Below are 24,909 nucleotides of genomic sequence, written 5' to 3'. Positions count from 1 at the left end.
CTAAAGGCCGAGAGCGACGTTCTGCCTGCTCTCAGATTTTTTTCTTTTTCCAGGCTGAACTTGAATACATCCATGTTTCAGCCTGAAGCTCCTTAGCACGCCATGATTCTCCTGAAAGTCTGCTCCAAAACCACAAATTTAAATATTTGCGGCAGTGTAATTGCCAGTGTGGTTGACAGGCTCTAACGGTTACTGTACTTTGAAATGTTTGACTCTTTTCACAGACAATTAAGGTTTGACTTTGGATCTTTTGCTATTTAGCTTGGTACAGCCTTGCTAAAGCGAATACCCCTTGGTTAGTGAGCTGTTTAGTACTGTGGGTACGGCTGTAATAAATGGATGTTTTGGCTCATGAGCTGCAACTCATGACAGAAGTTGACATGAACTCATAACTCACACAAAGCACCTTGACAAGTCAGTGTATGGGTTGCTCTTGGTACTGGAGTCCCTTAATGAACTGTGCTGAGTCCTCTAGTTTCAACATAAGCAGAGGGTACTAACATAGCCACATTTATAATGCATTTGTTTGCCAAACTATTTAAAAGCAACTTAAATAATAAGAAAATATCTGGCATATTCCAATTGGACCCCTCTTGAGCCAATGGACATAACAGTGAATCTAAATCCCACTACCATTTTAAGATGGTAGTGTGACACTAACCATTTTCAGTCTGCTACTTTATATCAGTTTTTATGTTAACAGTGAAGTTATGTGGCTTTTATTGACATATAAGTGCTGTAACACAAAAATAGATTGAAGCCAACAAGATAAGCGTGCTTATGTTGTGGACACGTCTTACTGTGAATAACTCAGAAGCTTTTTTTAGTTATTTTATGATGTGATAATGATACAGTTATTATTTTACAATTATGTAAAAAAAAATGCATGCAGAAGCAAAAATGTTCTGTATCACATTTAATGTTATATTTTAGATCATCTCAATTGATATTTGGGATTCAGGTATTTGTTTTAGTTTAATATTTTAAAGCATTATTTGCTGGCAGTGGTTGGTGCTGCTCTCCCAAAGTGCAGGGTAGGATTAGGATTAGGTTTAGCAGATACGATGACAGTCATATGGGAGATGGGGTACACTCTGGGTAGGTTGCCAGCTAATCATATGGCACGAAGCAACCACTGACACTCACATCTACACCTACAGGCAATTTAGAGTCACCAGCTAACAAAGCATGCTTTGGTCTGTGGCAGGACTTAACCACTGGCACAGTGATAACATTCAGACTTGGGGAGTCATTAAGTTTGAACCCAGCGGTAACAGCGCTAACCACCGTGCCAATCCCATATAAACATAGGTTTGAATATTTCCCTCAATGTAAATATAGTTGTGATGAAGAGTTAAAACAAATTGATGCAGAATCTATAGTTTATGGTCCTGCCACACACTGTAATCAAACCATATTCAGCTCATTTGAAAAGCAGTACATTATAACTGTTGTTACAACACTTTTTTGTGTAAATAAACTAAGACTTTACTGCCCCTACATGCATAAAATGGTAGATTCATAGGATTGACTAGAGATTTCTCCAGGTTAAATCTTCCACATACACTGCTCAGATCTCTGCTGTGTGTTTTTACTGTATGCACGGCATCACCGCTGCCACTGCCCCTTTGGTTTTTCTCACTCAGATGGTGTGAAAGTAAAAAAAAAATATGCTGCTTTTTTCACAGCAACCTCACACTCATAAACAGCCAGTTTACAACTGTTTGGGGTAGTCGCTGACACAAGTACACACATGTCATCCAACACCATTAAACTCCAGACCAGACCTACCACACACCGGTTAGGGAAACAGGCAGCCAGGGCCGGACCATCTGCCAATCCTGGATTAAATCCCGGATTTAAATTTGAATGACACCTTTATGCCTAAACTTCTTTTTTTTTAAGGTTTAGTTTATGATGATACTGTGTGTGGTAAAAGAGACTTTTTGTAAATGAAATTATCTGTAAGATATTTAATCATGTTTGATAGAATAAAACAACAGCTATCAGGTGTTTTTTAAAAAACTAATCTGAGGAGGCGGACGTGTCAGGTTTCGATGACGTTTCGTGTCAGAAGAGAGGAACAACTAGCTGTTTTGAGTCAGACAGACTTTTACTTATTATTTAAAACTGTGTGTAGTTTCTGTTTGCATGTTTAATATTAAATTCAGCCCAGATTAAAAGACAAAACATTCTAGCGATCAGATGTTAAGATACCACAATGTGTAATGTATCATTAGCACATCCAATGTCTTCTTCCTTGAGGATAAAAGAGTGATAAACCTGTCAGCCCCTCTGGGTAACTAACTGCTTGTTAAGCTGCTGAGTGAAACGCTCCTAAATATATACATTTTGTTGAAGTCATCTGGTCAAAGGCCTCAGCCTCTGTACTTGAAAGACATATTTCCTATAGCTCACGCTTCTCTCTCGGCTGCAGCACTAAATGCTTGTCACAACAGTTTGCTGTGATTTATTGAAAGAGTTGAACTCCTCACCCACTGACCTCATTCAAACTCAGCAGTATTTCCTTATCCACCTGGAAAAGGCTTTTTACATGCCTGCCCAGAGGCTCGGTTTTCATTTGGACCAGAGGTAACTCGCTTCTATATAAAAGAGGAAAGGGAAATGATATCTTTAGCAGCAGTGCATCTATTTATGATTTTGAGTGGAAATTGTTATGAAGGAGCTGTCCTCTTTCATTTTAAGGCGAAACATAAAAGAGCGCTGCCTGTAGGGTATGAAGATATGAAAAGACAGAGAAACACGTGAGCTGTGTGATCTTTCACTCCCTCATTCTCTATCTCACTGTGGAGTTAATGAATATTTTTAAAGCGGGGATTTCTCATGTACAGTTTCTGCATGAATGAGGCTGTCTCTGGCTGTATGGTGACTCTGTACATTTAAACAAGCAAAGCAGGGTTTGACCTCGGTAACTTCTTTTCTGGCTTAGATTAGTTTTATGTGTCCTGTGCATTATGGTAAGATTAATGGTTCGTGCAATCCACACAATAACAAATGATGATTTTTTTTTTTATTGTAAGTCCTGAATTAACCACATTTATAATTCAAATTTAAATAGTCTTTGTAATAATGTTCTTGTTCATAGTTTTTGTTAATAACATAAAAAAATAAATGTTTATGGTAAACGTGTCACTTGCAGGAATAATACACTAATATTCTCTTCTTGCACTGATTCATTTTTTTCATTTCCCGACTTCTGGTGTCAGATGTGTAACCTAAACCTGCTTCCCCTATCAAATATGGAAGTGAGAGTCAGGAAGGCATATGCCTAAACTGTATTTAAATGATGGACGTAACTTCCAGGTCAAAAGTGAAGGCTAAGTGATTTAAACTTGGATTCCTGCTAATGACCAACAGGGGGCAACTCCACCGGGTGCAAAATGAAGTCTGTTTTATTTTTAGTAATCTGTGGGAAAATGCTACATTGGCTTCAATGTAGGAAAACAATATAGGAGACGTATTAATTTGGGTCTAACTTGATTTCAAAACATGAAGATGGCAAAAACTCACAGCTCAGGCTTCAGTCACACAGACCTTGAGACACGTAGAGGACACCCTGGAAACCTCTGGTTGTTAGTGAAAAAAAATGTATTACCCAACTGGTTGGCAAGTGTTTGCTGGAGGTTGCTGGCTATTGCTGGCATGTAGCACCAAAAACCTCTTTGTGATGGTTTTGATTATGTTGCCATGGTTGCCCATAGTTAGAATCAAAGATGCTTGCCAACTACTGGCCGAGTGGTAGTGAAACTACTGCAACACAAACGAGAAATGGAGATGAAATGAAATTTACTTCAAAGTAAAAGTTGTTCCCCTCCTGCTGCAACCAAGATGTTTCAAAACGCGCACCTTTTACTTTTAAAGCAAATGGTCTCTGTTTCCTTTATTCATTATACTGACTTGTTGTACAAGTCAGAATTTTCCATGCAAGCTACAGTGACAGCAGCACCCTGCCAGCAGCCAAGTATTTGCCAGCAGGGTTTTGGTGCAGCACCATATGTCTTTTGGTGACCTATTTCATTTTGAGATTGCCAGCAACCACTTTCCAACCAGTCTGGGGAACACAGATGTTTTCTTAGCAACCAGATGTTACCAGGGTTTCACTGACTGATCTCTAGGTCTAACTGGAGCTTTAAGTTTCACAGACAGCGAGCAACCACTCACCAACCAGTCGGGGAATACAAACTTTTCCCTAGAAACAAGTGGCTGCCAAGGGCTTGCCAGCTGGTTTCTAGGTCTGCGGATTGGGACCTTAAGGCTTCACAATGGAACTTAACTAACCAATGGGTGATGTCACAGTGGCTTCTCAATTTTTATCTGCAGTCTGTGGGATTAAGTAAGAGTTCAAACACATGCCAGAGCTGACAGAGTAACCGAGCGAGGGAGAGAGTAGATAAACGAGGCACTCAGAGAGGTTACCTTTGCTCATGATTGAACAAGGGAGCTGTACCTTACTAACATGTCTAACTGATGATATTTCTCTGACCGTTTATTGCTGAAAGATTATTTCTGCTGAAGAAATGTAGGTCACTCTAGCTTTTACTATTTGGGGGAGGCCTTAAAAGATTATGCTCAGGGGATTCTTTTCTGTAACAATAGGACCTGACACTGTGGGTGATCTTGGAACCTCTGCCTATGCAACTTCTATTTACGTCTGCAGAAGTATGAAGGTTAGGCATACCGAAGCTGGGGAGTAAAAATCACCTTATCTGGAAAGAAGAGTAAACACAGACAAACTCTGAAGCGAGGGGCCGTCCTCTAACTCCCTGTGAGAGTATAGCCTACGGAACTGGACGACCTATCCTGCCCGAACATGTGCTCATCTTTTTTTGTAGAAATACTTGATTGATGTCATTTCCGTAACAAATGCATTTGTATTTTGTGTTTTACATCTGCGTCCTCTCAAAGATTATTTCTGCAAGAGGAAAACTTGGTCTTACAATGTTCCCACAATACTGTTTGTGCAAAGAAGAAGGAAGGAAGTTAATGAACTACTGTTTTAGTTGAATAGAGTACAAATAGTCATTAGCTTCATTAGAGTCCTAAAATGAACGACTTGATAAATGAGTGAGTTTTATGTGTCCTAAATTATAAGCATTAGGAAAATGAAGGAAGGAGGGAGCTTTGAAAATCTCATTGCTGCTGTCCTCCTGCTAAAGATGCAGAAAGAACAAAATAATCAGCATAAGATGGTATGGTTTTAATTAACATGTGCTGAAATTACTCTTTTGTGGGTCATAACTTCTGTTTGGCATTTAAAAAGATCTTGCCCAAGCTGCTTCAGATGCTTTAGCTGCTGCAGAAGTTAAACATGGGTATGTTTACTTATGAAGCTAAAATCAGAAAGCTGGAGGATGTAGGAAAACAGGCTCACAGTTCAATGCACGTCACAATCTTTTAACATAGGTAGTAAAGGATAAAACAAGAGTGAATAGAGACAGAGGACGAACAACTGGAAAACTGTCTGAAAAAAAAGTGCTTTTGAATTTGTCAAAACAATGATTGTGATTGTAAAGACAACACGACAGTCACAAACGTCCGGTGAGACTTTACAATACTCTGTTCTGTGGATCTGCTTCTAGTTATAACACAGACCTAAATCAAAGACAATATGCAGGCCTCGTTGGACAACTGCTACAGCTCTTGCAGATTACTCAAACCAAATAGGCACAAAATTGCACTCCAAGCCACATGTTTTAGATGGAAGTCCTGCGAGAAAACATCTGAGAAAAATGACGATCTGGAATTCTTTTTAAAAAGTGAGAGGGCATCCGACTCCCCTTGGTATATTTTTTTCTGGGCTAAAACAGTTGAAAGCCTGAGCAGAGACTCACAGCAGGATCGCAGAGGTTTGTGTGTGTGTGTGTGTCTTGTTTTTGTTTGAGAGGAAGTGGTTTTTGAGGCTACAGTATGCAACCTCCAGGAATACATTCTGGTGGCAGAGTGTAACATAACTGGTCATGTTGTGTAGACAGTTTTTCATTCTTTGCTGTAAAAAAAAAATGGATAACTTTTAACAACCTTTAAAACTTTCTGGCTTTTCTGGATTCAGGATAACAGTCATCAAAGTCTGCAGTATGTGTCGCTCACACAGAACAAAGCTTTGTGTGCTTGCTGACAAGCACACTCGTCTACCTTTTTATTAGCTTCCAGTGTCCTGACCATGAGATTGTGAACCACTGGTCAAACAGACCCAGAAGAAAGGATAATAATAATCACATACTCATACTCACTCATTTACCTACTTATTAACTCAAATATCTAATCAGCCAGTCACATGGCTGCAACTTAATGTTTGTACATGTCTAAATACATTTGCATATGGTTTCAGCCATGTGGTCAATTTGAGCTGCTGAAGTTCAAACCAAGCGTCATAATTGGGAAGAATTTAAGTGACTTTGAACATGGAATGATTGTTGGTGCCAGATGAGCTGGTCTGAGTATTTTAGAAACTGCTGATCTACTGGGATTTTCCCACATAAACATCTCTAGGGTTTACAGAGAATGATCTGAAGAAGAGAACATGCCCAGTTGATGCCAATACTCTGCACAAAAATGCCTGTTGTATGCCTTGTTGCAACCAAGGTATGCAGAAGAGTATCTCTGAACACAACACGATGTGAACCTTGAAGCACGATGCCACTGCTTTCAGCTAACAGAAAAGGGAGACTGCAATTTCAACAGGCAAGTTGGATAACAAAAGAATGGAAAGCTGATGCCTGGCCTGATGAGTCTCAATTTCTGCTGCGACAGTAGGGTGGAAGAGTGGCTCCATCTTGGCTTGGATGTATGGTTCAGGCCAGTGGTGGTGGTGTAATGGTGTGGTGCATGCTGACTATGCACATCCCTTTGGGTCCACAGTGTATCCATCTCCTGATGGTTGCTTTCTACAGGATAATGAACCTTGTCTCCTCAAATCATCTCAAACTGTGACAGCTCATGACAAAGAGTTCACTGAACTCAAATGGCCTCCACAGTCATCAGTCCAAATCATGGGTGTCCAACTCCAAGCCTCGAGGCCCGGTATCCTGCAGGTTTTAGATATCACCCTGGGTCAACACACCTGATTCAATGATTAGTTCATTGCCAGGCCTCTGGAGAACTCCAAGACATGTTGAGGAGGAAATTTAGCCATTTAAATCAGGTGTGTTGGATCAAGGACACATCTAAAGCCTGCAGGACACCAGCCTTTGAGGCCTGGAGTTGGACACCCCTGGTCTAAATCCAACATATCACCTTTGCAGTGTGGTAGAACAGCAGATTGATATCATGGATGTACAGCAGATGAATCTGCAGCAACTATATGATGCTATCATGTCAATATGGACCCAAATCTATGAGGAAGTCTGTGCCATGAAGAATTAAGAGAGTTCTGAAGGGAAAAGGGGGCCTAACCTAATACTAGCTAGGTGAACCTGGTGAGTGTGTAAACTTGTATAATATTGAGGGTCCAATGCTGAAACTAGGCATCTTTTACCAAGCCTTTCTCTTTTTCTCAATAGAATATATCTGCATATATCAAATTGCCTTCTCTTTCTTATATAAATGTCTTCATTGTGCATAAATTTTCCATCTGCCCCACTTTGCCGTTTCAAAAAGTCTCTACCATGCAGATGAAGAAACAATTGAATTTGACTGTATATCAGTAAGAGAGCCTTCTCAGTCACGGATATTCAAACACACTGTTTTTTCTCCTTCTTGGCGCTTGAGACGCTGAACTGGATATAAGTACTGGAAAGTGACGAGTACAGTTTTTAGGAGCTTTACTTTGATATTTCCACTTTATGCTATTTACTTCTACTTCATTCAGTTCCAGGCTGTAGGTGGACAGGTGGCCCAGCACCATCCCCTATTAAATATTCTCTGAAACTTTATTTGTAAAATGAGACATTCAGTGGTAGGGACTTTCAGAATTGGCATTGCTCCGGTTTATTTTGTCAGAACTGCTCGCTTGTAAAGAATTTTCCAACTTTGATCACTTTTTCACAGTGAATGAGCCGGTGTGTATTCAAGTCCCTTAATGTCTTGGCAGAACGAGCTAAAAATGAGGACTGCGCCGAGAGAGAGAGTGTAGACTATTGCAGCCTGACAGATGTAATCCCTAACACGGCTCCAAAGTGCTGTGTGCCACCACAAATTTTCAAGTGAGGGTTTATTTAAAAAACAACCTCACACCACAGACCTCTTATGTGCCCTGTTTTTCATTTAGGCTCAGCATAAATTTAAAGCTGCAGTTGCTCAGCACAATCTTAAAAACCTCTTGCAGACCCTTGAGCGGCTGTCACACTAATTATAAACATAGTTCATGTTTAAAAAAAACAAAAAAATGCATCAAGCAAGACAAAGTAATTAAATGACAAACACATTTAATGATCCGTCTTCATCAATTCTCCAAGTGCGAACAAAGTTGCTGCAAATTTGCACTAAATAATGCAACTCCATGTACTTTCTCTCACATTCTCCCAAATAACATCCACAATAAAGAGACCGAACACTTGTCTGCGACAGAGACGCCGACCATTAAATAACAAATTGGTGGTAACAAACAGTGTCGGATAAGATGAAGGCAACGAAATCGATTTCTTCCAAAGCACCTAAAAGTTTCCTGATCCAAATTATGTGAATGAGGAGTTCACGTCTAGTTGTAATCTCTTCTCAAATTCACATTTCCTATTCTCCATTTTCCCTAGTTTAGCTTGAGCTCAAGATATTTGGTTAATAAAATTGTTTGAAAACCACCACCAAGCTGACACAGCGCTTCAAACTGTCTCGTCCCCACTCATTTTTTTCAGGTTGGTGGTAGTAAGCCGACTTTGCATGGGCACAGCCTCAAGATACAGTCTACAGAATCTCAATAGTTTGTTTTAGCTATAAAACTGTGGCCTTAAAGGATGCTCTTGTCCTCTGCTATCACAGTCTGGTATCTGAAGTCTTGACATTCCTGTATTGCTTTGCAATCTGTTTTTCTTTTGTAAGAAGGATAAATCTGCTCTTTTGTTTCTACTTCTGTCTTGAATTGCCTTGTTTTCTGTCTGCATTTATGTCTAGCCGCTTTGTTTTCCCTTCCCCGTGTGTCTCATTTTTTCTTTGTCATCTCTACTTCAACAGCTGTGTCTGTTTACATAATCCTGATCGGTATCAGTTTGATTGTAAATTGTTTTATTTCACTGAATTAAGCCTATTAGTGAACTGTCTGTCACACAGTAACATGCCTGAGAGAAGTACAAGGAGAAATGTTTTGGTATTGGTGGAGATGTTAGCATTCTTTGGTCTAACTCTATAAAGGTACGTGGTGTGTGGCTTTCTCTTGTGTATGATCAGTCCTGCTTGTCTTTCAAATTCTTACAGCCGTATCACAACCATCGTTTATCACAGCTTTCTCTTATCACTGGCATCTTTCTTTCAAAACCACATCCTGGAGGAGTTTGAATGGACGAGGTCTGATTGTAATGATGTAATATGTTGTCGAGTCTGCCTAAAACAACACGTGGAGCTCTACTGCTGTCCCACTGAGCTGGACTTCTCTGATGCTACAGAGCCCAGCGTTTTTAAAGTCTTTGTGGTAAGTTGTGTTTTTGAAGGACTTGCAAGAGATAAAACAGTCTAGAGCTACAATGTAATATACTCTACAGTTAGAAAGTTGGTGTACTCCAATAAAAGGCTTGAGACTTGGGTGGGGACTAAATCTGCTGGCTTGTATGCACACCCGTTTAACCAAAACTATCTTGGTTTTGGCGTTCTCTCTTATGCTTTCACGAAAAGAGTACCCTTATCCTGCAGGGGGTTTGGATCAAAATGACAACATGTATTTGCATGTAACATCATGCTAAATTGATTCCAGGCAACGACATTGACATTCAAAAAAAGTTTCTTTTCCATGACTCATCCAATGGTAAAAAAATCACGGTGCCCACAAGGATATGAATAATGTTAACATTAAGAGTTTCAGCGCCTCAAGCTGGCTGCATTAGATAATCTTCTGCATGCCTCTGATACAGGATTGTTTGGTCTGTGATTTTAGACCATGGTGGCATCATAACATATCTTGCATAATAAAATTTTTGTAGATAGAAATTAAATGTCAAAAATGGTCAAACTATAAAGTGAATATATATAAAGGGAAATGCTTTAGCATTTCATAGTTCATGTTTAAAAAAACAAGTGCTTTAGCCCATTAGTAGGTGGTTGCTAGGCTGCATGGTAAAGTCATGCATCATGAAAAGTACCTTGGATATAAACTGCATTCTACTTGTTGTGAAATTAAAATGATTTGATGGTTTTATATGTGCATAATTGGTACAAATTGGTCATTTGTAGGTGGTTGCTTGGCAATATTTTGGTTGTTTATCTTTTGAATGTATAAGAGGAGTTGTGACTTTGTGTGTTGTAGGAAGATTATGAAAGTTTCATGTATGTAGAACAACAGCTGTTGCTGCAATAATCACACTGTGGTATAGATATATTCAGATTAAACACTCAGTGGTTATTTCATGTATTTCCATTCTGTCACCTTCAACAGCAGTGTTATCAGTGTAGCTCTAGTACCAACTATGCATTTCTCTGGGTAGGTATTTGATGTGCTATTATAAAATTCTCAGGGTCTCAATTGGATGAAAACTAGTGACTGACCACGCCACTAGAAAGCTTGTTTTGTTCAATAAAATTATACTATTCTATTATTTTAGTTAACGTTTTATGACCCAAAGTGATTTTATTTCCCATCACCCTCAGCGTACTGTACTTTTATTTCTGTGGTCACTACAAAAAATTTTAGTTAAAGTAAGATGGAATACCCGCATCACATGATAAAGGCATCTTATTCAAAGTGTTAAGTAGATTTGCCGCCAACTTTCTTGCAACTTTTTTTTTGTTTAAAAAGAAACAAAAATCACTGCATCAATATTTATTAATTATTTAATACTCCTTTGTTTTGCTCCAATCTAAACTTTTGAGTCAGATTTTAGTTTCTTGAAAGTAAGCAGAACTTTTACGTAAAGCTTTTTTGATTTCATGGTTGTACACTGATTGTTCGGTTTTTCCTTAAAATAGAAAGAAAAAAGACGTGAAGCCTGCTTTGAAATCAGTGAAACAAACCATTCACAAAAAAGAAATCTAGTATTTTCAGCTGTATCCTATGAAATGTTTTATCCATCTACAAATTATCATAGAATAATAAAGTGAAGATTGATAGACTGTATTACAAGGCACCGTGTGTAATTACTCTTAACTAGCTTGACAGCGTTTAATCATCATGTCTGTGGTTTGATATTACTTCCAATGGTGTCCTGTTCTTTTCAACCAAATTGCATGTGACTGATAACTGATGAGGTTTCAGTTTAATACAAGGAGGAATTGACTGTCCATCAAGGACATGCAAATCTATGACTTAACCAGAGATTAAAAAAGTGCAGTGTAAGCAGAGCCCATATTTCCAGACACTTGATATGTGTGTTAATACTGAGCTGGCATTGTTTGAAAAACACCAGGATGGTTGTGTGATTTCTATGTGAGTTGATAACCAGTCATTTTCTTGTTATTTGCCTTTGACATGACTGTTGCCTTCATGGATGGCTAAGTCTCCTTGACAGTTGAAGGCAGTGAGGTTTTGCTCAACTTTTAGCAGCTCAAAGAGCCAAAACTGTGATTTTTCCAGTAAAATCTTTGGCAGGTTAGTACTTCCGACGTCCTAGAGATGTCAGATCATGAAATTCAGTTTGTTATTTTAATAGTCTGAATCTCTTTGTTTTTATAGCTCTCTTTGTCTCTGTGCTGTAATTTATGCACAGTTGATGTTCAGGAAACCGCTGTAGTGTCAAATATCTGAACAAGAATAGAAAAACTGAAAATGACCATTCGAGCCAAAGATTGTGGCTCTACGTCTTGGGCAATAATAGTATCTTCCCGAAAGAAGCAAACCAAACGCTCCACACATCAGATATCTTATTGTCATCGTCTTCAGTAAAAGGCTTTATTCAGTGCTCAGTGGTCATGATTATGGGCTGCTGGGTCCAGCTGACTAGCAAGGAACATGTGTACATAAACAGAAAGAAAAGGCTATGTAGGGCAGAATGTCCTCAGTGGTGCCTATACATGTAGAGTTTGTTTATCCAGCATGCTGTAATGTTATGAGAACTGCTGCTTCAGCCTTAGTTACAAGTTGTAATGTAAATATTGATGTGTATGGAAAAGGAACAGTATTTAAAGCTTACCATATGTTCTAATAATTTGACACACTGATTCTGAAAACTGGATAAGTGTTTAAGGACAAATACTGCTGTGGTTCTTTTCTGGGTTTCCTCTGATTTAGTACAGAGTTAGCAAAAATGTATTTTGTTCATGTTACAGACAAATATTCACAGTTAGCACATAAAGTCACGTGAAAAGCTCCTGTGGACTGCAGAGTCTAGCATGTAGAACCTAGCTTGTAACTAGCTAGTAGCACCTCCTTTAGCAACAATAAAGAAGTAATCATTTTTTTTGTATGGCTTTCTAAGTCGTTTATATGGTTGTGGAAGAATTTTGACCACTGTTCTTTACAGTGTTGATTCAGTTCCTTAAAGGTTGCAGATATTTCTTCACATGTCCCTCTCTCAAGGTCCTGCCACAGGACTCACGAGGTCTCACTTTGATTGGGTCATTGCCACAAACCTGATTTGTTTTGCCCGTGTTTCTTCTGTAGATTTGCTGGTGTGCTTGGTATCTGCTATGTCACCAAATTTTCACCATTCTTTAGCTGTCAGATTGCCTTGCATTTAGCCTTTAGCTCTAGACTTCAGGTCCTGTGGTTGCAAAACAAGCTAAAATCATTACCAGAAGTGTGGTTGTTTGTTCATTTGCAACTTTGTAATCCCTAAGTCATCAGGCCACGTTCTTTTTTTTGAGAAGAGCCTGTCCCCTGGCAACCATGCCAAACGAGCCATATCTGTTCAGTCTTTTTCTAACTGTTTTGAGATGCTGAGATGTAGCTCCTGAGCATTGCACACTATGACGTTAGTGATGAATTTGCAGGGAAGACTGTGACATTATGTAGCCTCACATTAACCCATTATGTTAACACACGTGCTCCAGACCACCAAACTGCCCAAACTATTGCTTATACAGAGATGCTCACACTTGCTGATGATCGGTTAATCGTGTGTCAACCAGGAAAGTCATGTTATCTCAATATCATAAAAGTTCAATAAAGAGAAACATAATTTATTGAGATACAGAATTCAGTTATTCTATTTGGTGATGAGACTCAGATGACCCATCACAACAGAACAGAGTCTCGGCTACGATAGGATTTAGGCCAGGACCCTTTGGAGTTTAGACGCTGGTGGTGGTGCAGGTGAAGATGGAGGTTTGTATAGAGTTTTGAGTGACTATGGTGAGGCGGAGATGGGCTGAACAAATTAGAGCCTGAATGGCAGAGTGACAAATGAGCAGTGAGATTTACAGCACACAGAATTGAGGCTAACTGGCTTATAGAAACCAGGCAAGAAAATGACTGGACTAGAGCAAGGATGTCGGCATTGAGTTTGACAGTGTGGGAGAGTGGATGTAAGAACTAGACTAGCAGCTGATGTATTCATCTTTCCAGCAAAAGTCTTTGCAACAATGCAAATGACTACCCTGTAACAGCTTTCAGACACAATATTATAAGATAGGTTTAAAGAGTGCTTTGAAAGATTTTAGTTTTTATGTTTATTGTTAGACTCTGCTGGTAGACGATTATAAAAGATGTCACTTTTATATAACCATAACATGAACTGGTCCATGGTGCTCCAACTCAGAGGTCCAATCATGTATGCATGTAGCTCCATGAAGGAAGTTAGCTGTGAATGAAAGCTTTCAGGTCACAGGTCTTTATCTGTACCATCTCCCCCCTCTCAGTGGTACAAAATAAACCATACAGTGAATATATTGTGCAATAGGGCACAAAGTTTGAGCCAATTTCATAAATGTAAAATGTATGAAATTGGTCTAAATGAATAATCAGTGGAAATATATGTCAGATGTCACACATGTTATTCTAGAAGTGTGCTCTTAAAACTGTGGCATGGGCTTTATGCTGGGCGGCAGCCTGCAGCTCTGTTTTGAATGGGACCCTATAAATATAAACTACTGCTTATGTACCCAACCGAAAAACAACACGTAACAACACCTTAACTTAGAAAACTCTAAACTTAATTAGTAATGAAAAACACGGTGAGCCAGTAGACTCTTAAAAAACAACAACATTTGCAGCTTTTATAACTATGGTACAAAGATATGTTTGTTTTGATTTAGCGTGAGACAACCAGGAGTTAAACTGTGCTGGAGACAGCCGTAGTGGAGCTCTGCTTGTTGATACCTTTAGATATTATCTCTCACTTATGCAGTAGAACACTGCCTTCCTTCTTTCTGTCCATCCACCCATTTCCATTTTCTTAGCCACTTATCCAATTCAGGATCGCTGGGGGGCTGGAGCCTATCCCAGGAGTCACAGGGTGAGAGCAGGGTACATTATACAGGGCACTGGTAACTTTAGTAATTTTTTATCCATACAAATTACACATACTAAGAAGAATTTGCTTTTACTGAAGAATCATATTTTATGGTATATGCTTACAACTGGGTGTGGCCTTGAATGTTTTGTTAAGTTCGTGTAGGCTAACTTGTTTCGTTAAATTAGTGAAAATATTGCTTCATCTTATCATCAAAAGGCACAAAGTGTACTGAAATGAAATGAATCCAAACATAAGAATCTTAGATTTTATTTCTCTTAATTAAAATAAATATAATTAATGAGCAATGTTGTTACTGTTGGACAATTCACATCAACATAACACAAATGAAACTAGTATCTACAAAAGAAATAGCCTATAAGGTTAAAGCCATAAGGTTCATGCCAGTGGCCAAATGTTACAGCATACAGAGCCCATATTTCATCAAAATCCAGGCCTAACACATAATTTTCTTTTCCCACTTTATACCTTTTTCCTGGGGCATCAATCATTTTTAATCAAAGATGTCTACATTTTGTTTTTGTTTGTGATTTCATGAGTTGGGCGCACCATTAGAGTGCAAGTTTCCCATGTTTCATGCTAAATGGAACACTTATAAAATGGTCTTTGTGTGAAGGGTTTGCTGCATTCCATCCAAAAGCATGCCTAAAATAAAAATGTCCCTCTGAAACAGGCGTGTGAAAGTTTAAAGTCTCACCACTCGTGTTTTCTATTATATTGATTAAGCATGGCCTAAAATCTGCTTTAAAGCATTGGTTGCATGTTGATAAGATAGCTTGTTATTAAAAAAAAAAAGTTTATTATTTAAAGCACACAAATGTCACTTTTTATTTTATTTTCTTGTGCCACAGGATTTAAAAAAAAAAAAGTTTTTTAAACTCAGGAATAAATGAACTCTACTTTTTTTCATCTTGTCAAACACGCTCTCACTCCCCATGAACACACTGGCCTTTGGGGACATGACAGAATTGATGGCTTACCTCCTTAGTGCTTGCGTGTGCGTACGTATGTGTGTGAATTGTGCTCCTTTGAAGTTCTGAAGTCCGCCCACCTCTCTATGGCTCTATATTGTGCTCAACAGCTCCATTTATCCCACCTTAATCCCCTGACGTAAACTTGCATAAATCACGCTGAGTTGTTTCTAAACGTGGGCAAGCTGGAAAACAGTGTCTCTGTCTCTGTTTCGTTCTGGTTCAGCTCTCATTGTGAGTTTAAGGGCTTCTGGATATTTAGCCGACCATGCTAATGATTACTGCACAAGTACAAAAATGTCTTCTTTTTTTTTGTGGCAACAGCGGGTTTTCTCCTATAGCTTTTAGCAAACCTGAATTAGGTAAATGTGCCTTAAGACAGAGAAAACATAAGATATGAAAACATAATTAATGGTATTTTTTTCTGTTTATACATCAGAAATATACAGTTAGCTTGTAGCGTAGGAAAAAGAAAAGCTTTAGAAGAAAAAAGAGCTCATGGGATCAAAAAGACTTCTTTTTAGACTAAGACTAAACTCACAAAATTCACACTGACAAATCGTTTAACTGTTTTACTCTAGCAGATCATATGCAAACATTGTAGAAGTCCCTTCTCTGGCCTTTTTCTATGGCTGGGACATAATGTGACATTGTTTTAACCAGCATTCAGTCCAAGTCTCTGGGCAGCATCACGACACCCATAGTGCATCCAGGCTAACCTCTCTCTATCGATGGCTCTAGGCCAGATTAAAGTGCTGGGGCTCATTGTTTACACAGCTCTGTGGTGCCACGGCTGAGCAGGCCCAAACAATGGACCCCTGCTCCCTTTTGTCAGAGTGAGAGGAAGAATGGAGACCTCTTGACATGGCAACCTGAAGCCTCAATGCCCCTACTTCACCTAGCTGAGAGGGTCACAACGAGAATGAGAGGGGAAAAAAGGAATAGAGGGGAAGCTGGAGATAAGAAAGAAGGAGAGCAGAGAGAAGAAAATGGAAAGGGAAGAAAAGAGATATAATATGGAGGGTAGAAGATTAATTAAGAATGGAGGAAGAAAGCTCGAAGTAAAGGACGTGGAAGAGGAAAGGGAAAAGGAGAGGTAATGACAAGTGGATAGGCGATGCAGAGAAAAGCAACACTGAACTTACTTATGTAGGAATCATAAGTTTTGTAATGATGACAGAAGCAGATCTATAAATGTATGCGTATGTGTATTTTGATTGGTGATATCAGGCTTGCTTTTTGTTTTACTCTGAAGTTAAACGAGAAAGAGAACTAACAGAGCTGTCGCTTGCATCGCTGCTGTCCTGACAATGTTTCGCTTATTTTAGTTTGAAATAGCTCATCATCTCCTTTCAGAACAGCAAATTTATCATTTTCTTCTTGTTGGCTGCAGGTCACTTTCTGGGGAACAACACAGTTATTGACGTCCTTCGTCGCCAGGGATACGAGGTGGAGCACACACCTGCTGGGCAGCCCATAAACCGGTGAGTTTGCTTCAGTCTAATTATCATCATCATGCTGCAGTACGTTTAACGGGACTGGACCGTGAGACAGCCGCAGCTTTTTGATGCAGTTTTTCATATACTATATGGTGTTTTCGGTAACGTCTCCCCGCCTGTGTGCTTTTTGCAAGTCTTCTCTTGTTTCAGCTTAGATTGTACTGGGAGATAAGTGTCACAAATTCCCCGCTGGCCACCAATGAAGTGGTGTTGAAAAGGCCAACTTAAGTAGGGTTCTCACCTCCTGCTGTGAAGCATGTAGTGCAGTCTACCTTGGCACACTGAGGGTGGTTATCTCGCTTTAAATCTGTGTTCTTGTTCCTGTGTCTGAGTGAATGAATAGATAATTCTACTTTCTCACACACAGCCCCCGTGTTTGATACGGTATTATGAGCCTGAGATGAACCCACATCTAACCTGTTCATATACTACCTTGATGTTGTTATGAGCGAACAGACAGCTTTCGTTATATCCATGTATAAGAGTTTATTATTGGACTTTTCATTGATATATCTGACATCACAGTATCACAGTTGTTCAGGTCTAAGTGCATTTACTCTCTTTGTTACCAGTATTGGTTTATTCATGGGGATTAATGTGTCTTGAAAGGAAAACTAGTGTCAAATAGTATCAAAAAGAAGAGTTTAGGTTTTTCTGTCATGCTTCCCAACTTGTAATTTGTTCTTCCACAAAAAGAAAGCTATGTTAAGATTTTTGTCCTTCCATTGCATCCTGAATGGAGGAAGAATGGAGACCTGTTTGTAATACACAAATTTTTGCTCTGCTTCGCTCTGCTCTTGATTTGGAAGTGTATTTCTCCTGCTTGTTTTGGGTGTTTCTCTGCCATTTACTTATTATGATCAAATATTCACTTTAAACTGTCATGTTAAAGTTTTATTGGCAGGCTCTTTAACAGGACTGTCAGGTGGAATAAACTCCTGACCTGTTTAAAAACACTCTAACATACTTTCAGGACTTTGCTACTTTTGCTCAGCACTTTTAGACTCTCCTACAAGAATACAATGCCATGTTTCAGTGACCTCACGGGCAAATGTGATATTTATTTTGCCTGTGACAGCAAAGCAGACCTTGTCCTTACATTCTTTGCTGTCCATGGCAATATCCTTGGACAAGGCACAGAGGCTGTAAGAGTTTGTTTCATCCTTTGGTGCATCCTAAAAGTTCAATTTATGGTAAGGCCCTCCGAGCAATCATACGCAGGGTGAAATGTGGTGACGCTGCAGTGTGACAAGTGTGAAACCAACACTGGCTTCACCGCCAGTATAGCCGAGCATCACCTTCGTATCCACGGTAGGCTATTAATGGTCATTGTTAATTGGAGCTCATATAGTTCGCCGTACTTGATGAGTTCTTCAACAATGATCTCTTTCTGTCTGACGTGATTTGATCCAAACAGCCACAAAAATGTGTGTTTTCAGCATAAAAGATTTCAAGTTTTTGCTTTTGCTTTGGACAGGCAAACATCATCTGATAATCTTCATAAGGTTTCTTGCCTTGTATCCCCAGTTTTCTGCTTATGGCAGGGCAACTACTCTTCTTCTTTTGCAGACAGGCTTGGCACCATCCTTGGCAGGATTAAAGATGATTAAAGATTAAAGTTGATGATTTTATTATAAAAGTGACATGCAACGAACCCCATTTCTCTTTCCTTCTAAAGCATCTTACCCTACTGTAATGTGCATCCTCTAGGCGATCATCATCTGGACCCGTCTCACCAGAGCTGGACGACCATTACGATGAGTCTCCTCAGCTGGTACCTTTCTTGCACGAGCTTCCTCACAAAGAGGAGGGTCAGGGGCATACTCTGGAGGAGGATCTGTTACCCCACATGCTTCTGCCACCAGATAGCCTGGAGGTTCTGGAGAAATCTGAGAGAAAAATGCTAAAGAAAAAGAGGAGGAATAAGCAGAAGAAACAGCGGCACAGGCATTTTAATGACCTCTGGGTTCGGATAGAGGAGAGGTAAGATGAAAGAAAGAGGGATAAAGAGGTGAAGGTCTTTCTTCTCTATATATGGGTTATCAATGACTTGAGATGAAAGGCCACAGGTGAAATGAGAGTATGATAGCAAGAGCTCAGAAACAAGCCAGAGAGGATGTAAGGAGAAATGCGTAACTCACACTTGTATATAGAATAAAACTGACACTTCCTGGTGCAGTGCTGCAGGCTCAAACAGCCACCGTATCACATCACCATACACTTCATGCGGTTTGCATAAACTTCAGCACATACACATATGTGCCCTGCAGTGGTATATGAGTCCTGACTAGTTCCAAACTAGTGTAAGTGTCTTGGTTATGAAAGGAGCGACCTGGGAATTCCTGCTAAGTATCGGGATTTGGTCTCACAGTAGCTCCAGGCAGGAACTCACAGGACAACACGATAAGATCACCTTTCAGACAAAAGGGAGTCTTTTGCACAAGGTGTGGTCTGCCATGTGGAAACATCCCTGCATTTTTTGCAATGCCAAAACACCATTTTTGTATTTTTGTCATTGGGTAGAAGCAGTAACGCTAATATGAACTTCAACACATAAACTTAGTCCGAACCTATTCAGTCACGCCTTTGGGGAATTTAGGGTTTAAATCTTCCATGGCCTTGCACAAATTTGGGTTGGAAGAGAAAAGACAAAAGGACAAGATGTGATCTTGACACAAAACAGAGATATTTTATCTTACATTTTTTCATCATCTGAGAAAAGTGCTCTGAAACGGCTGACTCTAAAAGAAAAATGAATAAAAGGTAGATGCAATCTGAATATTTGAATTTGAACTATAGCTCTATCAGAAAATTTCAGCTTCTTAGCCAAAGATACATCAGGTTGAATTTGTTCATTATAACCACTCAGAATCTTAATTGAAACAGAGAATGTGTGAGTAGCTAACATTAGCGTTATTCAGATGTAGATCTGGACTTAATAACTTGTTGCAGGTAGCAGTTTGTAAAACTGAACTTGTGCTACCAGTAATTATTATTTCAATATGCAGTATGCACTAGTCCAAATTAGTGATGGAAAGAAAAAGCTAAACAAATAGTGTCACTTCTTCATGTGAACAGAGGAGGTTTGTGAACATTTATGTACATTATTTATGCAGAAGTGTTTTCTCTAAATCCACAAGATCCTGTATTTTGAGCAGAAATGAAACAGACTCTTTGTGCATGGACGTTACAATGTTATGCACGTTCTTGTATATTTTAATGTCTAAAAAGGTGGCTGAGTAAGAGAAAGCAAGGCAATTCGAGAAAAAGAAGCCTCACAGTTCTCTGTGATATGTCACACCTGGTTTCTTTACGCCTCTTAAGGCCTTTTCACACAAACTAAAGTTTATTTCTCCAAAACTATCCCCTCGAGTATTTAGCTGAATGCAAATAAGTATGAAGAGTAATGTACATTTGGGGCAAAGTGGCATTATGTTAGGAGTGTTTTATATATCCCGTTTTAATAAAAATGGAAATGCTATGATGTCTTTGTGGTTTTGACCACCTCAAAACAGTCATTGCCTCACAGACACTTCAGTCTGTGTAATTTGGGGAGTGAAGGAAGAGTGATAAAGGGCATAATAGCTTTCAGGTTTATTGGCAGTTGGTCATGTGACGATCAGTGATTTGAGCACCCAGAAGTTCTGTCAGAGAACTTTTCCTTTGTGGTTTTCATCATCATTAATGTTTCCATTGTTGACTTTCTGCAGTCTGCATATTTTCTCTGGCAATTGTGGACAATGTGTGGATGTGGAGAGAGGCCGGTTTTCCTGCTGATCGTGCCACAATTTCCCCTACAGTACCAAAGAAATGTACTGTACACAAACAAAACAAAATGCTTTTTGTTTAAAAAAAAAAAACCAAAAACCAAAAACTAAGTAAAAGTCTGGAATTAATAAGACCCTACCCAGTTACCCAGTCTATAGTGACTCTAAATTGCAAAATGGGAGCCAGTGCCTGTAGAAAAAGTATGGTGTAGTTTACTATTTGCTGCATACAGAGTTTTAAAGTCTCTGAAATTAAGATTTTATGTTGTTTTGTATTTCCTGTAATAAAAAGAGTAAAAAAAAAAATCAACGAATCTAAGCAAAAATTAATGTCAGGACAGTGAAGATGGGTTAATTGTGAAAGCCATCATCCAATTAACCCTTTAAAGGCTGAACCATGAAATACAGGGTGGGCCATTTATATGGATACACTGTAATAAAATGGGAATGGTTGGTGATATTAAAGTCCTGTTTGTGGCACATTAGTATATGTGAGGGGGCAAACTCCTCAAGATGGGTGGTGACCATGGTGGCCATTTAGAAGTCGGCCATCTTGGATACAACTTTTGTTTTTTCAATAGGAAGAGGGCCATGTGACACATCAAACTTACTGGTAATGTCACAAGAAAAACAATGGTGTGCTTGGTTTCAACGTAACTTTATTCTTTCATGAGTTATTTACAAGTTTCTGACCACTTATAAAATGTGTTCAATGTGCTGCCCATTGTGTTGGATTGTCAATGCAACCCTCTTCTCCCACTCTTCACACACTGATAGCAACACCGCAGGAGAAATGCCAGCACAGGCATCCAGTATCCGTAGTTTCAGGTGCTGCACATCTCGTATCTTCACACCATAGACAATTGCCTTCAGATGACCCCAAAGATCGGGAGGGGGTCAGATTGGGAGACCTTGGGGGCCATTCAACTGGCCCACGACGACCAATCCACTTTCCAGGAAACTGTTCATCTGGGAATACTCGGACCTGGCACCCATAATGTGGTGGTGCACCATCTTGCTGGAAAAACTAAGGGAACGTGCCAGCTTCAGTGCATAAGGAGGGAAAAACATCATCATGTAGCAATTTCAAATATCCAGTGGCCTTGAGGTTTCCATTGATGAAGAATGGACCCACTATCGTTGTACCCCATATACCACACCAAACCATCACTTTTGTTGTTCCAACAGTCTTGGAGGGATCCATCCAATGTGGGTTAGTGTCAGACCAATAGCGGTGGTTTTGTTTGTTAACTTCACCATTCACATAAAAGTTTGCCTCATCACTGAACAAAATCTTCTGCGTGAACTGAGGGTCCTGTTCCAATTTTCGTTTTGCCCATTCTACAAATTCTGTGCGCCGATCTGGGTCATCCTCGTTGAGATGCTGCAGTAGCTGGAGTTTGTAAGGGTGCCATTTGTGAGCAGCTAATATCCGCCGAAGGGATGTTCGACTAATGCCACTCTCCAGTGACATGCGGCGAGTGCTACGCTGTGGGCTCTTGCTGAATGAAGCTAGGACAGCCTCTGATGTTTCTTCATTAGTGACAGTTTTCTTGCATCCACATTTTGGCAAATCCAACACTGAACCAGTTTCACGAAACTTAGCAAGCAGTTTGCTAACTGTAGCATGGGAGATGGGTGGTCTCGTAGGGTGTCTTGCATTGAAATCTGCTGCAATGACCCGGTTACTGCGTTCACCAGATATCAACACAATTTCGATCTGCTCCTCATGTGTTAATCTCTTCGACATCTCAATGGCTGTGAACAAAGAGAAACTTGTAAATAACTCATGAAAGAATAAAGTTACGTTGAAACCAAGCACACCATTGTTTTTCTTGTGACATTACCAATAAGTTTGATGTGTCACATGGCCCTCTTCCTATTGAAAAAAACAAAAGTTGTATCCAAGATGGCCGACTTCTAAATGGCCACCATGGTCACCACCCATCTTGAGGAGTTTGCCCCCTCACATATACTAATGTGCCACAAACAGGACTTTAATATCACCAACCATTCCCATTTTATTACAGTGTATCCATATAAATGGCCCACCCTGTAGTTGCTAGAAATTAATTTACATATATGAGTTTTAATTTGTGTCAGTGTGCAATGTGCAGTATCATTGTGCAATATTCGGGGGTGGGGGGGATCACACTAATACTCATTCCCTTTGCCCACAAACCAGTGAAAGAAATGCAAATAAAGAATGAATGCAAGATCCTCATTAATTATAACCAATAAAAATCATTCTGTTTTGTGTTCATCATTTAGGACCCATCATTTAATTGAGAAATATTATAAATCTTCATTATTAAATCCATGTTTTTGCCTCTCTTTTCTCTCTACAGCTCTGTGGTGCAGTCCCCGCCTCCCCCAATGGTTCGCATCATCAATGGTTACATCACGGTGCAGCCGCCTGACAGGATCCAAAGCCAGTACAACTATCATCGTGTTCCTTCAGCAGCACCAATGCCTTCAACCTTCTCGTTGTCTTTACTGAGCTTCCTCCTCACACTACCTATAGTAATCTCACAGATATGGACTGTGGCCCTCTAGTAAAACAGTTACAAGGACTCTAAATAAAACTCGTACACGTGGCGGTTTCAAATGTACTGCTCTAAAAAGTCTGCTCTAGCTGTTCACTCCATGGATGTTTGGGCACAGAAAGTTTGCTATGTTGGAAGTGAACTGTAAAGCATGGCAGTAAGGCTTATCTCTTTACAGATTGGGCTTTGATGTGCACGCGAGTTCATATAACTTGAAACATAAAGGTCTGTGTTTCACTTAATTTACACAGAGAGTGAGCACGGAGTACGCAGTAGGGAAAAGATCGAAGCTCAAACAGACGTAGTGTTATCACTAATTACACAACTCATCAGTGCCTTGCTGGGTTACACAGTTATAGTAGACACCTATTAGTTGCTCTGAAAATTTGAGAAATCACTTAAGTAATTTTTCAGCTTAAATATTTTCTCCAACAGCAACTGGGACACATGTCCTTTGTATATCTGTGTAAGAGTACGTGCGTGTGGGCGTGGGACAAAAAACGTCTATCGGCTCTTAAACCCACTGGGCTTGCAAACACGAGTGCTCAGACTTTAATTTATTCTTCTATTTTAGAAGAATCTGATTTCATTACATAAAAACCTGCTGCGGGGAGAAAATTGTACATATGCCTTTTGAATATTATAGAAGTATTTTAGAATTATTAAAAAAAATTAAGATTATCAGAAACATTGTTGTTTATATGGAAAAGTATAAATAGATATGCAGTATATTTTTGAAACAAAATCAGGAACTAACCACCATAGCCCCCATGTCATGTGTCTCACTGAAATTACATTTTTGAAAGGGACAGGTGATTGTATTGTACTTTATTAGTGTTGTCGACTGCTTTGATGTATATGTTTGCTGAAAGAATCTATGTGGATGTGTCTGTGCGTGTGTGCGCGCGTGTGTTTTACATAGCATTCATAGTATTTTTTATTTATTTAAAACTGTAGTTTTGCTGTTAGCCATGTGAAACATTCCCTGTGGCTTTTCTTTTTATATATTTCATCTCACCATGATGCCAAAATGACTTGTTTTTCAAATGTTCTCTCAGTGTAATTTCAAATGCGTATCGTGGCAATAATAATTAAACTGACTACATGAGCAGACCGCGTAGTGCTTTAGGACCTTCACATTTCATTTATGGCACGAGATAGCCACAATAAAATATTTATCTGGATTTAAAATTGGTCTTCGATGCTTGTTCTTCGCTGTGAAGCAAATCAGTGGAAAGTCAGGGGGGAGTGTTATATTAAGTATAGATCAAATTATTTTAAAGGTGTTACTCATCACAACAAATAAACGTACAGCTTCCCAAAACTTAAAACCTTTTGGATTCCTTAAAAAATCTTTTGATTTAACGGTCAACAGGTTTACGCTCCAGTCCCATTATCATGTGTACAACCTTCAGTTCCAACAGGGAGCTGTTTTCAGTGATCAAGCACACATAAGCTCTTCCTGTATGACCTGCCCAGCACCAGCACAGTGAAAAATCCACTGAGTATAGAGGACCATTTACCAGCTAAATTGCGCATATCTGTTTCTAAATATGTTTTTCACCAGAGATGTATGAATATTTTATCAGGTGGACATAAAAATGAGACCAAATGAATGT

General features: G+C 39.3%; 1 protein-coding gene across 1 annotated transcript in view; it reads left to right on the top strand.

Moving 5' to 3' along the window:
• The window catches only part of trabd2a (TraB domain containing 2A), a 69,509-nt gene extending 45,111 nt beyond the window's left edge, over window positions 1-24,398 (top strand). The window contains exons 5-7 of the mRNA XM_003444399.5: window positions 16,872-16,962; window positions 18,688-18,960; window positions 23,093-24,398. Of these exons, the coding sequence (XP_003444447.1) occupies window positions 16,872-16,962; window positions 18,688-18,960; window positions 23,093-23,300 (572 nt within the window). The 3' untranslated portion in view covers window positions 23,301-24,398. The remainder of the gene's footprint in view (window positions 1-16,871; window positions 16,963-18,687; window positions 18,961-23,092) is intronic.
• The last annotated feature ends 511 nt before the right edge of the window (window positions 24,399-24,909 follow it).

The sequence above is a fragment of the Oreochromis niloticus genome, linkage group LG7 (assembly GCF_001858045.2).
Source record: "Oreochromis niloticus isolate F11D_XX linkage group LG7, O_niloticus_UMD_NMBU, whole genome shotgun sequence".
Taxonomy (NCBI): domain Eukaryota; kingdom Metazoa; phylum Chordata; class Actinopteri; order Cichliformes; family Cichlidae; genus Oreochromis; species Oreochromis niloticus.
This window is presented reverse-complemented; position numbering and strand designations above follow the sequence as displayed.